The 17,190-nt window shown below is 40.9% G+C and overlaps 1 protein-coding gene across 3 annotated transcripts in view; it reads left to right on the top strand.

Moving 5' to 3' along the window:
* SCAPER (S-phase cyclin A associated protein in the ER) overlaps positions 1 to 16,369 on the top strand; it is a 522,888-nt gene extending 506,519 nt beyond the window's left edge. For all 3 annotated transcript variants that reach the window (XM_060617955.3, XM_060617952.3, XM_060617953.3), the window contains 3 exons: positions 10,531 to 10,722; positions 13,305 to 13,356; positions 15,928 to 16,369. In XM_060617955.3, the coding sequence (XP_060473938.1) occupies positions 10,531 to 10,722; positions 13,305 to 13,356; positions 15,928 to 16,031 (348 nt within the window). In that variant the 3' untranslated portion in view covers positions 16,032 to 16,369. The remainder of the gene's footprint in view (positions 1 to 10,530; positions 10,723 to 13,304; positions 13,357 to 15,927) is intronic.
* Positions 16,370 to 17,190: the final 821 nt, after the last annotated feature.

The following is a 17,190-nucleotide window of genomic DNA, read 5'->3' as shown; positions in this document are numbered from 1 at the left end:
ACGTAGGCAAGAAACTGCTACAAAACCTTTTTCTAGCTTATTGTTGTTATTTAGTATCATAGTTATGGTATTGTCAGGGAAGAAGCTGTTCCCATATAAGTGAACTTGGAGATGACCAAAATTACCTTTAAAACATGATATGTATTTAACGTGAACTATTTGTGATCATATTTTAAATATTATAGTTTCCTGGGGGTTAAGTGTCCAACTTTAGCTCAGGTCATGATCTCACAGTTCATGAGCTCAAGCCCCACATCAGGCTCTGCACTGACAGCTCAGAACCCAGAACCTGCCTTGGATTCTGTGTCTCCCTCTCTCTCTGCCCCTCCCCAGCTTGCACTCTGTTCTTGTCTCTCTCTCTCTCAAAAATAAACATTAAAAAATGTTTTAGACAAGGGGCACCTGGGTGGCTCAGTCGGTTGAGCGTCCGACTTCGGCTCAGGTCATGATCTCACAGCTCATGAGTTTAAGCCCCTCGTCAGGCTCTGTGCTAACAGCTCGGAGCCTGGAGCCTGCTTCCGATTCTGTGTCTCCCTCTGTCTCTGCCCTAACCCACTCGCATTCTGTCTCTGTCTCTCTCGAAAATAAATAAACATTAAAAAAATTTTTTTTAATTTTTTTAGACAATATTAGTTTCCTTCCTTCTTAAACTTAAATTATACTTAATACATTATATGTTTTCTTAAAATAAATATCTACTATAGTGTTAGGCACATGAGGATTACCATGTGTGCGGAAGCAAATATTTAAAGTGTAGAGTACTAAGTAAAGGTAATGGGTGATAATTAATAAGATACTTTACTACCATATGGTAATGTTCTCAAAACCAACTGAAAAGAGTAGGGATATTTAGTCTTCTACTGAGTGGTTCTAGGCAACTTTTTGAAATTTCATTTCTGCTCAAAATAATTTTAATTCCCACCTCTTCACTTATTAGTGTCAGCTGATGCTTCTTCCTGTTGTCAGTGTACCTAACTCCAGAAGTCTCCTAATTTGCTGACTCCAACTATCCTAGGCCAGAAAACCACTTTTATTAGACTTGCTTCTGAAACGTGAATTGGTAGACTGAACTGGAGCTTGTAGAACTTTCTTGTGAGTGATTGACACGGATTTCGTGGAAAGACCGGGCACTCTTGAAGGCAGGGATGTCTGACTTGCCACTACCCCATTCCAGGTGCCTTGTACTGCACTTGGCCAGAGTAGATGCTCAGTAAACATTTGATGAATAGACTAATTTGTCTGCTCAGAGGCCTGCTTGCTCACTTCCTGGTTCTGGGCTGAATTCCAGGTAGTCACAGTTGCAGGAAAGGGGCCCTCTGGGTGAGGTGAGGCCAGCTATTTTCCATTTGTACAACAGGATGGACTCTCCACAGGCCTTCCTAGCCACTCTCCTTGGATCCTGCAAAATACGCACAGCAGTTATCCTTTTACAGATGGGAAATCTACACACTCTCCCTAGGCCCACTGCGTTTCTAGACCAGACTTATGACTACTCAGTACCCCACCTCCACTTTCCTCTTTTTCTGTTTTAAATTTAAGTGTTAGGAAAGACCTTTCAGCTTATACCAAGGATTAACATTGTAAGTATATTATACACGATAGCATTTGTTTCAAAAGTATAAGACAGGCTTTGCAGGCACTCAAAACTCAGAAGACAGCCGGCTGCAAGGCCGTCACAAGCCAGTGCTCGCTGTACGGCCACACGTCCCAGCAGTCCGCTCCCGAGAGTCTGGCTCTCCCGCCAACCCTCCTCTCTTTCAGATTCTTATGTCTGATGATTTGAGGCAAACCCTTGGCACCACCCAGCACTGTCAAGAACTGGCTATTCAATACCTCGCCAAGCAGAATATAGGTTTTTGAAGAAAGGTCTTTTGTGTTGGTTTAATCTGTGTATGTTGGTTGGTTTAGTCTGTGCAGAATGGCAATGTGTCATCCTCATCTTCATGTGGGCTGGCAGAGGTGTGCGAGAAGCTGGCTGGCAGCCAGCCGTGGGAATGAACTCAGGCCCCGCGACAGAAAGCCCCTGTATCCAGGAAGGGGCGGACTCAGTCTGATAGCCCTGGATGGGTCTGGGAGGTGAGAAGCCAGGACTCAGTCATAGGAGTTTTCCATGCCCAGCTCCACCAATGACTGGCTGGGGGACCTGGGGCAAGTCTCTTGAACTTTCTGAATGTTGGATTTCTTTTTATAAAAGAGTATCATCATCCCTGTCTGCCCACTTTCAGAGAGCGTTTAGAGACTCAGATGATGTAGGGGCTTTATAAACTACTGAGCACTGTCTCTGCCAGTGACCGGCTTTATGTTGTGGTGGGTGTTGCTGAGGTTCTAGCAATGCAGTGTCCTACAAGACTTTGGATTTCTTCACACCAAATGAGACACCACTCAATACTCACAAAGGGAGGATCTTTTCCAGACCCGTCCTTATAACCAGGCTAAGGAGCCCTGAATTGGTGCTTAGGACCCTGAGGTCCCCAAGCCTAACTTCCTTCTAGGGTAGAAGACAAACAAAGTTCATTATTTAGGGGTGTCTTGATAGGCAGTTGGGGCTGCAATAACAAAGTACCATAGACTGGCTTATAAACAAGACAAATTTGTTTCTCAGAGTTCTGAAGTCTGTGAGTGTAAAATCAGGATGCCAGTCTGCCTGGGTTCTGGGGAGGGCACCCTCCCAGGTTGCAGACTGACAGCTTTTTGTATTCTCACATGGCAGAAAGAGCCCTGAGGGCTCCCTGAGGTCTCATTTATAAGGCACTAATCCCATTCATGAGATCTCTGTCCTCATCCTAATCACCTCCCAAGGGCCCCACCTCCTGATGCCATCACATTGGGAGTTAGGGTTTCAATGTATGAATGGAGGAGGGACACAAACCTTCATCCTGTGAGAAGAGACTAGATATGCAGACGTAAGGCAACATGATGTGAAGATCATTGAAACCTCCAAGTTAGAAAATGGCATCTGTATCTAATAAGAGATGTGGTATGATTCTTCCCCAAGGCAAGTCACAGATGAATTTGTGAAGTAGGAAGCCTCTGACATTTTGATTAATTCTTTCCGCAATTCATGTGCCCAGCACTTGCCCAGCACTCCGGGAGCACAATGGAGCACTAGATAGCAAAAGACACAGTTTCTGCCCTTTGGGAACCCGGAATTAAGCTACACAACTCCGATTGTGATAGCTGCTGCCACGTCTTTGGGGTTGAAAAGGAAAGGCTGTCTCTGGCTGTGCTGCCTGGGCAGACTTCCTGGGCTTAAGGATTTCCTTAAGTGCTTCGAGGGAAGCTCATCCTGGGTCTGAATCAGGAACCCACAACACAAGCCTATTAGCTTTAGTCCTTCCTGTTCTGCTTTTAGATTGATGAGTCTAGCACAACAGCCTCAAGACACACACACAGTAAGCTAAGCCTCTCTTTCTCTGTACCACTTACCAGTGTTTCTTGGACTGTGCTTATGCTGGGATTTTCTTTTCAGAGCTGTCAAAATGCACTTCCTACCCCACCACCACAAGATCCTGGCTGGCATCCCCAGCTCTGTTTGCATATCTCTCTCCTGTGCAAGCAGGGCCAGGGAGGGGCCGCAGAAATGGCTTCCCGGGGTAGCATGAAGCTTATTGGTGAGTCCCAGCCAGAATTCAGGGCCTGCTGCTGTCCGACCCCCATTCTGATGAGGGTGGGATGATGGAAAGCATTCATTAGGCCTCATGCCGGGAGGGGACTTCTGGTCCTACTAGTATATGGAAGGCAGATCCAACAGGAGAAGACTTGGAGCAGCAGAACTGGTGAACTAACCAAACACTCATAACTAATAATGTTTTTCATGTTGTGGTCACAGACTCTGTCTCATTTGCTCCTCACCTAAACCCTGAAGGCTGCCATCTATCTCTTTTTTCTTTTCTTTTATTCCAGTGTAGTTAGCATAGAGTGTTATATTAGTTTCAGGTGTACAATATAGCAATTCAACATTCTGTACTCTGTGCTCATCATAAGTGTACTCCCCACCACCTGTTTCACCCATCCCCCCACCCATTTCCCTGCTGGTAACCATCACTTTGTTCTCTATAGTTAAGAGTATGTTTTTGGGCGGCGCCTCGGTGGCTCAGTCGGTTAAGCGTCTGAGTTCGACTCAGGTCATGATCTCACAGTTCGTGGGTTCGAGCCCCATGTCAGGCTCTGTGCTGACAGCCTGGAGCCTGTTTCGGATTCTGTGTCTCCCTCTCTCTCTCTGCCCCTCCCCTGTTCACGCTCTGTCTCTGTCTCAAGAATAAATAAACATTTAAAAAGAAAAAAGAGTATGTTTTTGGTTTGTCTTTTTTTTTCTTTGTTCATTTGTTTTCTTTCTTAAATTCCATGAACGAGTGTAATCATGTGGTATTTGTCTTTCTCTGACTTCTTTCACTTAGCATAATACACTCTAGCTCCATCCACATTGTTGCAAACAGCAAGATGGCTGAGTAATATTCCATCACATATGTATGCCTCTTCTTTATCTATTTATCTATCAAAGGACACTTGGGTTGCTTCCATAATTTGACTATTGTAAATAATGCTGCAGTAAACATAGGGGTGCATGCATCTTTTCGAATTAGTGTTTTTATATTCTTTGGGTAAATACCCACTCGTGGAATTACTGGATCATATGGTAATTCTGTTTTTAATTTTTTGAGGAACCTCCATGCTGTTTGCCGGAGTGGCCTCACCAGTTTGCATTCCCACCAGCAGTGCAAGAGGGTTCCCCTTTCTCCACATCCTCTCCAAACTTGTTTCTTATGATTTGGTTGTGTGTGTGTGTGTGTGTGTGTGTGTGTGTGTGTGTTGTTTTTATTTTAAAGGGAGCATGCATGAGCGGGGGAGGGGGTAGAAGGAGAAAGAGAATCTTAAGCAGGCTCCACACTCAACACAGAGCCCAGTGCAGGGCTCTATCCAATGACCCTGGGATCATGAGCCAAAACCAAGAGTCAGAAGTTTAACCAACTGAGCTACCCAAGCACCCCTCTTATGTTTTTTATTTCAGCCATTCTGACAGGTGTGAGGTTCTATCTCACTGTGGGTTTGATTTGCATTTCCCTGATGTTGTGTGATGATGAGCATCTTTTCATTTTCTGTTGGCCATCTGGATGCCTTCTTTGAGGATATATCTGTTCATGTCTTCTTCCCATTTTTTAATTCAGTTATTTGTTTTTTGGGTATTTGCATAAGTTCTTTATACATTTTGGATGCTAAACCCTTATATCATTTACAAATATCTTCTCCCAGTCAGTAGGTTGTCTTATAGTTTTATTGATTGTTTCCTTTGCTGTGCAGAATTATCTATCCCTATTTTATGGAAAGGACCCTGAGGCTCAAATTAGTTAGCTAACCAGAGCCAGAATTAGAGCCCAGGGCTACCTAATAGCAAGCATCCTTGAGCCTGTAGATTCGTGGCTTATGGCCACTGAGAGACAAATGACCCATCTGAAATATACATGGTTAGAGAGGGCAGTCTTTCTAGTGAAACATTATTCTGACCAGGGGCAATGAGAAATCAGCTGTGCTGTAGACTGAATCATATGCCCCCAAAATTCATATTTTGTACTCTAACCCTCAGTGTGACTGTACTTGGAGATTGGGCTGTTAGAAACTACTTATGATTAAATGAAGTCATAAGGGTGGGGTCTTAATGAGATAGGATTGGTGGCCTTATAAGACTAGGAAGACAGATCTCTCCTTCCATGCATACTCGCCAAAGAAAGGACAGATGGAGGTGTCAGTCTGCAAACCAGGAAGAGAGCTTTCATCAACCCTGCTGACACCCTGATCTTAGACTTTCAGGCTCTAGAATTGTGAGAAAATAAATTTCTCTTGTTTCAACCACCCAGTTAGGACAGCCTGAACAGAGTAAAAACAGGCTGGTATTCAATCTGGGAGCTTCTCACCACCTAAAATTCTTCCACCAATCCAGCCCTGAAAGTCCAACCCACCTTCTCAGTGTAGCCTTCCACATTTACCTAAGAAGTAATCTCTTCCTCCCATGGGGCCCCTAATACTTTATCCTTCCCTGTCTGATGACCCAGTCTCCTTTGTATCAATTGTCATTGGTGTACATACCTCATCTCCCTGAGAGCTAAAGCATGGATTTTCTCCGTGTTCCTATAGCACCTGGCACAGGAGGCACTCGGTAAGTGTCCAGTGAATTTAGAGCTCTTTCTTGGCTCGCTCTCTCTCTCTCTCTCTCTCTCTCTCTCTCTCTCTCAGTGCACCAAGTTATAATTCACCTATATTTACTACTTTGTAGAAAGCACAAGGGGGCCAGAGGTCAGCAGATGAAAGAATCAGTCCATTTGTCTGCTCCAGATTCTTTGTAAAAAAAAAATTTTTTTTTTGGTTGGGGGTAGGTGCACCTGGGTATCTCAGTCAGTTAAGCATCCAGCTCTTGATTTTGGCTCAGGTCATGATCTCACCGGTTTGTGGGTTCAAGCCCCACATCAGGCTCTGCGCTGACAGTGCAAAGCCCGCTTGGGATTCTTTCTCTCTCCCTCTCTCTTAACACTAGCATTCAGATTCTCCTGACCTTCCACTAGGTTATAGCACACATTGGCAGCATATAACTTTCTTTCTTTTAAAGCCCCTTCTTCCCACAGCTGTCAGTAGTTCCAAAAAGAAGAGGGAATAGGGGTCCCTCACCTCCCCAAGCCCCCCCAATCCCTTGTCAATGATAGTTAAGAAAAAGGTGGTGAATACCAGGCATTGGATAAAAGATGCCCTTCTTCATTGACTCTGGAATTATGCCCACTGGCCTCTGCTGAAGAGAAGGGGCCTGTGCTGCCCATGGTCCTCTCTCCAGAGAATGATTAAGAATGGATCCAAGAAGGCTTTGAAGTACTCTCCCTTATGTTCTAGTATAGTCAAATAGTTTCCGTATGATTTATTTTAAATTCAAAATGTAGGAAGCTGGGGGTGCCTGGGTGGCTCAGTCAGTTAAGATCTGATTCTTAATTTCGGGTCAGATCATGATCTCACAGTTTATGGGAATTAAGCCCCGCATCAGGCTCTGTGGCATCCTCTCTCTCTCCCTCCCTCTCTCTGCCCCTCCCCCACTCACACTCTCTCTCAAAATAAATAATTTAAAAAACATCAAAACATAGGAATCTAATTTTGAGTGAGAAGGAATGTATTTAAAGATTCAACACCCCTAGTCATGTTCTCATTCTTTATTTGGGTACTGGCAACACAGGTATATTCACTTTGTAAAAATTGAGCTATTCACTTTAGAGGTGTGTAAGTGTGTGTGTGTGTGTGTGTGTGTGTGTGTGTGTGCGGTGTGTGTGTTATACTTCACTGAAAAGTTCACTTTTCTAAAAAATTCTCCACCTTGAAAACTAGGAAAATTGAACAATTTTCCCAGGGTCACACAGCTAGTGAATGCCTGGAGTAAAGGCAAGAACTCAGATCTCCTAGCTCTTTAGTTAGTACCTATTTTAAAAGTGCACCTAAGAGTAAGTGGAAAGTTCAATTTCAGTTTCTTTTGATCTGAATGTTGCTAGAAATTCCCTTGGTTTTCTTAGAGCCCTGCTCTGCATCTCAAAGTTGACATATTTGAGGTACACCTGGGTAGCTCATTTGGCTGAGCAACCTACTTCAGCTCAGGTCATGGTCTCATGGTTCATGGGTTTGAGCCCTGCTTCAACAGCTGACAGCTCAGAGCCTGGAGCCTACTTTGGATTCTGTGTCTCCCTGTCTCTCTGCCCCTCCCCTGCTCATGCTCACTCTCTCTCTCTCTCTCTCTTACTCAAAAATAAATTAATGTAAAAAAAATTTTTTTTAAGTTGACATTTGAAAGAGGGTTTTCTCATTATTATGGAGCTATACCAGCTCCCTACATGCTGTCTAACTGGTGGCTGTGGCCACCAGTGAAATTTACAGCCAAGCCACTCCTTTCTCCTGGTGCATGGGTCTGGAAAGGGGCTCCGTGGGAAGCCCCTATATGTTTGTGTTGGCCTGTGTGCCCTGAAAGGGCAGGTGGCCTGGCCAGGCTCAGAGTGGTACTCACCTTAGACCTTATCAGCAGCCCTTTGTCTGGACAAAGGTGACAGACCAGCAGTTATTGATTTAGTTACAGCTCCATCAGGAGGGCATAGAGAGAGAAAACATCATTATAAATCTGAGATTTTCTTTAGCTATTTCCATTTCATTCATTCAGCAAGACTTTCATGTTCCATGATGACTCTGTCGACTTTAGAAAGCTTGAGCAGTTCATGGGGACGTTTGACCACCCTAAGGCCTAGGAGTCAGTGACTGGATGAGATAAAATTGAGCCTTGCCCTCATCCCCCAATCTGTCAAAAGCCTTTCAGTCAACTCTCTCCTGGTGCCCAAGGCTCTGAGTGTCAAGGTCGTGATGCATCCCAGCCTTGCTTCCCTGCCCCTGTGGGAAGTGCTTGGCCTAATTCAGCTGACCATTCAGCAGTGCTCATTGACATTGGAAACGCCACCCCTCTGTACCAAAAGCCCACCTGAATTACCCAGAAGTGGTCTCGCCCACCAAGTCTCAGTGCTATAGGTTGGCCCCCTCCTGGACTTCCTAATCCTGTCTCCCCACAATGTCTGAAATGTGGTCCAAGGGACAGTGCCGACGAGATGTCCCACTCTGGCTCACAGCCAAGCCGGGGGGTGTGGCTTTTACCACCCTGGGTGGACCCCTTCCCTATAACCTGAATAAGTTCTATCATGGGTGGTCCTGTGGGTAGAACACCCTGCCCAAGGTAACCAGACCTCCTACATCCATTTGTGTCTTCCGTAGTCCAGGGACTTAAAAGTAGTAGCCTCTGGCAGGTCATTCACTACACTGCTGGTGACCTCTATAAACTCACTTCTTCAACAGGCAACTGATAGTCAGCTCTGTTCCTCGAGGGGACTGACAGGCCCCCCAAGGGGCTCGCTTTCACTCCAGTGAGGGTCAGGAGTCCAGATGGAGTAAGTTCTGGTTAAGTTTGCATGTTCTGTGCTCCCTTTACCAGGAACCAGGAGCTGTCGTCTTTGAGTTAACATTGTGCCTGTGCCAGCCAGACTGGCCAATTTAATATGTTTTCAATTAGTGAATCTTCCAATAATAGCATTTTAACAATGAAGTTCCAAAGAAAAAACTTCTTCTTCATTTTTGTCCAAAGGGGGAAAAGAAATGTGTAATAATGGTATTATAAATTCTAAAGTGATGATCATTTGGCTGTGCTACAAAATTTGTTGCTAATAATTAAAATAAAGATTTAAGTAAATGCTTTATCAATAAAATAGACGATAGGACATATTTTTCTCAGCCGGTGTCAGGAAAGGCAGCACACAGCCATGTGCTGAATTGTCACACTGAGTCTTTAAAATTCCTGCTGGATTTGAAGGTATTAACAAGTCCCTATCAACATTCTCTAAGGGTTTTTGATGTCATTTTAGCTATTGAACTAAAATATGTGAACTATTACCTTGTTGATTTTGTCCTTAAACCAAACTGCATTATCATCTGAGAGTATGTTCTTAAAGTATTGTTAAAAGTACTTTGAAAACTTGTAAATCCCTGTAATTTATGTTTCTCCTGCCTCTGCTGTTTCATTCTGTCCTTCTGGTTTTAATTTGAATGCAGTCCTGTCTGGGTGTGTACCTGTAAAATTATGTTTTTCCAAGTACAATTTACAGTCCTGACCTTAGATTCTTACAGTGTCCCCAGCGTTCTCTGAGCTTCCTCTTATACCAAGAAGTGGGCTTCGGGTCCTTCAGTTCTTTCATATTAGAACCATCTAATCAAGGTTACTTGAAACAGATCTGATTTTGACATTTCTTAGTTTATCATGTAGGCCCAGGGAGTAAATTAGGAGGGCTTCCCTGCAAGCCCATTAATTGCATTGCCCCATTCCTTAAAACATATACACTTGTAAACCTAGACTGCCTCAAGACAAGAGTCTCATTTATCTAAACAGTTCTCCTTTTAGACTCAATGGCACTGATGGAAACACAGATAAGGAGTGTGGATCAGAGGAAGGATCTTTTGGAGCCTGTGCTTGCTGAAACTGTTCCTACTCCCCTTACAGTCCCCTTTTCTTTCCAAGGGCCTGTCTGCATATACAGAACAGTCAGTATATCCCCGGAGCTTGGTTAGGGGAAGACCGCAGCAGGCAGTGCAGTGGGAGAGGGCATCTTTCTTCTGAGGGGGCTCTTTGCAGGTTTCAAGGAACAGGACTTCTCTGTTTTAAGGGGAGGATGGAGGGCGGGCGCTTTGTTAAAGCAGAGTCTGTATGTTGAATCCTCTCCCGCCTGGCAGCCGAGCCCTTCATCGTGGACTAGAAATGGCCGCGGAACTTTTGGAATCGTTTCCTTAAGTTGGGAAATGAGATTTCTTTACTTTCTGTTCCTTTAAGAACAGATATCACTTAGGAGTCTTCTTTTTTTTTTTTTTCTCCTTACACTCCTTCAGTGTGTTCTCCATTGTTCTTACAGACACTGTTGGGAGTGGAGGAGAAAGGGGCAGGCAGAGCTTTTTGGGCGTTGACCTAGGTTTCCTCTTCTGTTTCAGGTCATCGTACAGTCTGGCCGCCACCCCACGGTGCTGCAGAAACTCTGCCAGTTGCCCTTCCAGTACTTCAGTGACCCACGACTGATCAAAGTGCTGTTCCCCTCACTTATCGCTGCTTGTTACAACAACCGTCAGAACAAGATCATTCTGGAGCAGGAGATGAGCTGTGTTTTACTGGCCACATTCATTCAGGTACCTTCTGTGTTATGCCTGATTCTCTGACTTTGAGTGGAAGCTAATGCAATTGCAAAGTTAAAGTGAACCAGATGTTTATTCTTGCCATCCTCAATGTCTTTAAAATTTTTCACGTTTTTCTGTGCTTGAAAATTAATTTCTAAAATATTAGGATAGTAAAACTAGGGTTGAATGGTGTAAACTTCAACGTGGAGGACTTCAAGAAAAGGATATTTTTCCAGTTGTTGAAATGGTACACCCACACCAAGGAAACATTTTAAAAAGGTTGCCAGACTTCTTTAAGGCTTTTAACATTTACATTCACCTTGCCTTTAGTGCAGCTACAGGGAATAGATAAGGATTGCTGAAGAAGGATCAGTTAAAACTTCAGTTGATTTGTAAGTTTTAAAATAAGTATGATTCATACACACACGTGTGTGTAATAAAAACCTGCTATATTGCTTTTTTAAAAATCTAACAATTGTAAGTATGGCCTTATATTTTTCTGATCTGGTTAAAATTCTGTAGGACTAGAATCAGAATTAGTGCTGTAGCAAAATAAAGCAGTATTTTCACATCTAAATTAACTGCGTCAACTGACAATAGAAACTCAAGTTGGCTATTCTGTAACATTTGCTAATAGCTAATCCTGCAACTTTTTTTCTGTCATTGTAGATCATTCATTGCTGAAAATCTTCCATTTTCCTTGAAATGTTCTATAAAACCAATGTTTTTTTGTTCCATGATGTACGTGTGATTAAAAGACAATGTTTTCTGTTAATAACAATGAAACAGAAAGCAGAGCTCTGTAGCAGTATTCTTCTTTATTCTGGCAAATATACATGCATCTTTGTTGAAAGGATGTGATAGTGCCCAGCTGGTTGGGATGGCTAAAGAGTCCAGCTTTCTTCACCTTAGACAGCAGTTAGTGGTTTATGTTTTTTAAACTATCCTCTATTAGACCATCAGTTAACAAATACAACTAGATCAATTGTGTTTAGAAATGTTTACTTTCAGCTTAGTTGTTCCGTTTGAGTCTGGGTTCTGTTTTCTGAAAATTTTTTCAAAGATCTGCAGATCCACAGGTAGGGTATGGATTTCAAAACAAAAATCTTATGGTTAAATTAAAACCTTAATAAGATCTTACATAACCATCATAGCAACATTTAAGATTTTGCATATATTCTTAAAGGCTTAGGATTAAAATTTAAATAGAAAATACTTGGGCGCCTGGGTGGCTTAGTCGGTTAAGCAGCCCACTCTTAGTTTGGGCTCAGGTCATGATCTCACAATTTGTGAGATCGAGTCCTGGGTCAGGCTCTGTGCTGAAGGCACAGAACCTGCTTGGGCTTCTCTGTTTCCCTCTCTCTCTGCTCCTCCCCTGCGCTCTCTCTTAAAATAAAAAAATAAACTTAAAATAATAACAATAATAATAATTTAAAAATACACTATAGAGTATTTTAAGACTGATCTTAAAATTCAGTCTTGTATTCAGGAGGTAATTTCTGAGTGCCTCTGGTGTTCTGGGCACTGTTCTAGGCACTAGGAATACACCAATGAATAAAACAGATAAAAATTCCTGCCTTTATAGATCTTTCATTAAAGTGGGGGAATCAAACAGAAAAGTAAAACAAATAGCATGTCAGGTGGTGTTAAGTACTATGGAGAAAAATAAGGCTGGGAAGGGGGATGGGCTGCCAGGGAGGGGGATGTGATGTGCAATTTTTTTATGACATGAGCAGAGAGGCCCCAACCAAGACAGTGATAGTTGAGCAAAGACAGTTTTGCATCTGTATGAACTTAGTCCCTCACATTTTCAACCACTTGGAAAACAATTTATGAAAATACAAATGATTTCAGAATCTAAAGTAAAAAATTTTTACTTATTTTCATCTGGTATTGATCTTAAAGCCTTCTAACTTTTCTCTGTGCTATTTAACACACATTTAAATGGAATTTAATGTAAATGTAACAAATTGAACATACATTTGGACACACACATTTTGTAAATGTTACAAAAATTTCTTATTTGAGATAGCATGTTAGATTAGTGAAATTAAATCAGATTTTCTTTTCTATAAATAATTATGCTCAAAGGAGTGAATATATAGTGGATTTTAGTGTATAATGTGGTTCTTTGAGGTCTGCATGTTAACACACGGTTATTAATAGTCACTAGAAAATGATACTAAAAATAGGAGCTGGTAGTTTGTCATAGGTCTCTGAAAATTTACATAAAAGTGAAATTACTAGACTTTTTTAGCTGCAGAATATGTAAGGGCTTTTAGAGTTATGCTTTTTTAAAAAATGTTAAAAATCTGTCAATATTTTAAGAGCAAGTTTGGCTAAAGCATTCAGTTTGTTTGCTGAAATAAAGTTGTAGTTTCTGGCCCCTGATGATCTGTACCAAGATTTGAGTCATCACTATTTGATTTAAATTGAGAACCTGAACATCAATTTCTTAAGCTTTTATATTTGGGCTCCAAAGTATTCATGCAAAAATAGTTGTCTTTAGACTTCAGAATCACATTGAAAACTGCCGTCAGAGAAATTCTCTGTTCATAGCACTGGTATAAAAACACTTTTCTTGTCTCACACAGGATTTTGTACAGACTTCGGGTCAGGCAGATAACCAGCTTTATCAGCCCAAAGGTACGTCCTATTGAAATGAAATGTCATATGTTTGTTAGCTGAATGGACATGTTTCTTACTCCACCCTCTGGAACTATTACAGAAATCATTTTATTACATCATCCTAAAACATTTGAGATTCGGATACCAAGTATAATTCAATGAGTAAAGAAACTGATTTTGTCATCAAGCATTAATGCATCAGAATATACAGAGAAATTTTGAAAATAAAAGCACAAAACATCTTTACGTAATTTATGTTCAACTCATACAAGATATAACAAATAGTGAATAATTGCTAAAGAGCCACTTTGTAATACAGGAGACAATCAGGTCATTAATATTGGCCTACATTACTCACATAAATGCTAAAATAAGATAGATTTGGTTTCCTGTCTGTGTTCAGAATAAAATTATGAATGATAATACCCCATATTTTCCCCCTTAAATTCAAGTACTTGGATATTTTTATTGAAAATAAAAACTGTAAAACTGTTTTACTTGGAGAAAAAAGAACATCAGATTAGTAAGAGTTCAGAGGCCAAATGATTTACAAGCATTTTTTTTTCCTGTAGTGTTCCTGCTGAGGTGCTTCCTATGATCAGAGCTGGAGATGTAGAATATTAAGGACATTTTTACTTTTTAAAAATATTCTGCTACACACACTGTAATTGAGAAGTACAAATGGCTCTTTGTCTGGCTGTTGTGACAGCACCTTTGATTAATGGGACCCTAATACAGATTTTTCCCCAATTCTTCCATTAGTTTGATACTCCTTAAAGTGGCCAGAGGCCCACTCCCAACAGGACCCTCTAGGTGACCCACCAAGTAGCCCCTACTTGGAGGGGTGGTGAGTCACCTTGTCACCTTGGACAGTCTCTCTCTTTCTCTCCCTCACCTCTCTCTCTCTCTCTTTCTCTCTCTCTCTCTCTCTCTTTCTCTCTCTTTCTCTTTCTCTCTCTCTCTCTCTCACACACACACACACGTACACCAATTATCTATAGTGGGCAGATGTTGAAAAGTACATAGAAAAGAATATAAAGCTGTACCAGTATCATGAAAAAAAGGTCAGGTTTTATTGGTTCAGACACTCAGAGAAGTAAACAGAAAGCTATGTTCCTTTTCAGAAGTTCAAGTCAACATCATAGTACCATTTGTCTAAGCCAGAATTAGTGTGCAAATTCAGGACTGCCCTGACTCAGTCACAGCCTTTTTTTTTTTTTAAGTTATTGGAGGCTGCAGTGAGTGAAATCAGTATAATTTGTTACTATTTCTTAAAACAGTGTTTTAAATTTTGAATATATGAAAATGCCTTGAAAAATCTAATGTATTTTTAATTGTACAGCAACTTTTTTGCCCGTAAGAAGTACAGACATTCTTTCTTCTTCCTTTCTCCTGAATGTAAGGATGAGTCACCATTTGCTACATATCTGGCAGACATAGTCCCAAGAGCTGCCTCAGCTCGGTGGGTTGAGGCCTGTGAGAGTTTCAACCTTCTTTCTTTTCCAAGGACCCATCTTCTTGACATCCACGCTTTCCCCAATTCCAGTATGCTTAATCCATAAAACAGCAAATGGAGAACTGTTCTCTGCATTTCTCAGAGTCATTATATTGGTGACAGCTCTTAATATGCTTACTTGGTTTTAAAAAAAAAAAGTGAGGGCACCTAGATGTTTCAGTGGGTTGAGCACCCCACTTCAGCTCAGGTCATGATCTCACTGTGAGTTGGAGCCCCGCGTCAGAATTGCTGCTTTCATCATGGAGCCTACTTTGGATCTTCTGTCTCCCTCTCTCTCTGCCCCTTCCCTGCTTAGTTTCTTCCTCTCTCTTAAAAATAAATAAACATTTTTTTAAAAAGAAATTTTCTTTAAAAAATAATTCAAAAAGTTAAAAAAAATGATTCCATACTAGACATCTGTTCTCCTTTTGCTTAGTTTAAGTCCCCAGAAATGTTTCAGGGCATTTTGAGTTCATTGCCCAGGTAAACCTCTACATTCTAAGTGTAAAGCAGCTCCACATTCTTATTGCTAAAGGAGAATTCTGATTTTCAAACACTGGCTGCTTAATCACTACCCAGCTAGGAGGTTGTTTTCTTTGCCTACATTGATAACCAGTAAAGTTCTCACTCATTCCCTCCGCTTTGTTAGATGACTGAATGCCAGATTTGAGCATTTTTTAAAGTCATATTTAAATTAAAATATTTTAAATTAGGCTATTTTAGACGACAAATGTCAAGTTTATATACAGATATATCATTTCGAGGCTAACTTAAGGATGGAAGAGATGACTGTCACTTTATTTGGATCACCATACTTATTTCCCCCTATTTTCTTACTCTGGAGTCCAAAAACAGGTTTTTTTGTAATGTTTTACATAGGGATTAATGTCTGAATATGTTAGAAGCACAAAATAAATTGTGATTAAAATATGTATATTTTGTGCTGTAGGTAGATAAAAATAGATCAGTTACCTTCTTTATATAAACTTGTATCGTGGTTTATTTGAAGTGCATGTCTCCATTTTGTAGTCAGATATCAAAATAATTTTAATTTCTTAAACTTCAAAGAATTTATTATCTTTTTTTCTTCTCAGGAAAATCCCTTGGTTCCCAAGACTATCTTGAGCTGGCTAACAGATTTCCTCAGGAGGCCTGGGAAGAAGCTCGACAGTTTTTTTTAAAAAAAGAGAAAAAATAAATGATTTGGTTAGTTCTGTATTTGAGTGCCCTTGTTAATATTTTAAACTGTTCAAACAAATGTTCTAACTGTTCCTTAAGAAGCTCATTTTCACATGTTTATACTTTCCCCCTGCATTGTAGATATGGTATATACTTTGCACTATTTATAATGACTGTAGATACTTTAATGTTCTTTCTAATTCTGGAAGTTGAGTTTATTTCACTTATGCACAATATTTTGGAGTTCGGTTGCCTACATCCTATGATAATATATACTTTGCATTTGTAATATGGGTGAAATTAGACATAAAATTAGCAAGTCTGTTTTGTTCTTGTAATAAAATAACTTATTCTGTTTGCAGTGGTGACTTTTCTTATTAAGACAATACCAATTTGAAAGAAAAATGTTAACTCCAAGTCTGGGAGTATTTTAATTAAAGACAAAATTAACCTCTAAATTTCCCTTTTTAAGGTTTGGAGTAAAGATGTTTATAACACTTGGATATTCTAATTACATAATAGGTTTGGGGGCTATTTGAAATGAATTTAGGACATTGTATCCATTGGTCCGCCTCACCTTTCCTAGCGAACAGGACTTTCCTAGCAGACAGGACTGAGAACCATTACTGAACTGAAAGTATTCTCCAGAATAAAAATTATCGATTCAAAAAGATCAGCCATAGTGAATCACCTTGACGCATTTCCTCAAATAATTGTGAAATGAAGCAACTCTGAAGTAACCATAAAACAAGGCGAGAAGGGCTCTGAATAAAAGTTTTAAACTCCGATGCCCCGCTCACAGTTGAACGTGAGAAGCGTCTGCCTGGGAGACGTAGACCTTTTCATATCTTGTTCCCAGCGTTTCCCCACCTTAAGCTGACGGCCAGTGCTAAGCCGCTCACTGAATGACATCTGTAATAATTTCTGTCCGATAAGGATCAAACATTACCGTGAAGAAAAGATCTGGTTGGAAAAAAAAAGTGGCCTGAATATGTGTCAGAGTCAAAGCTATAGGAAGGTAGGTGGGGCGGGACCAGAAAATAACAAAAGTCTCGGTTTTTTAAAAACAACCTACTTAATGTTCACAACACTCCTTTTTGGAGCCTCACAAAGCTGCTGAGCTATGTGTTTTTACTTCTTTGCAAATCGAAAGAAAATGAAGAGGTCCCCAAAATTAA

This window comes from Panthera onca, chromosome B3 (assembly GCF_046562875.1).
Source record: "Panthera onca isolate mPanOnc1 chromosome B3, mPanOnc1 haplotype 2, whole genome shotgun sequence".
NCBI classification, from domain to species: Eukaryota; Metazoa; Chordata; class Mammalia; order Carnivora; family Felidae; genus Panthera; species Panthera onca.
This window is presented reverse-complemented; position numbering and strand designations above follow the sequence as displayed.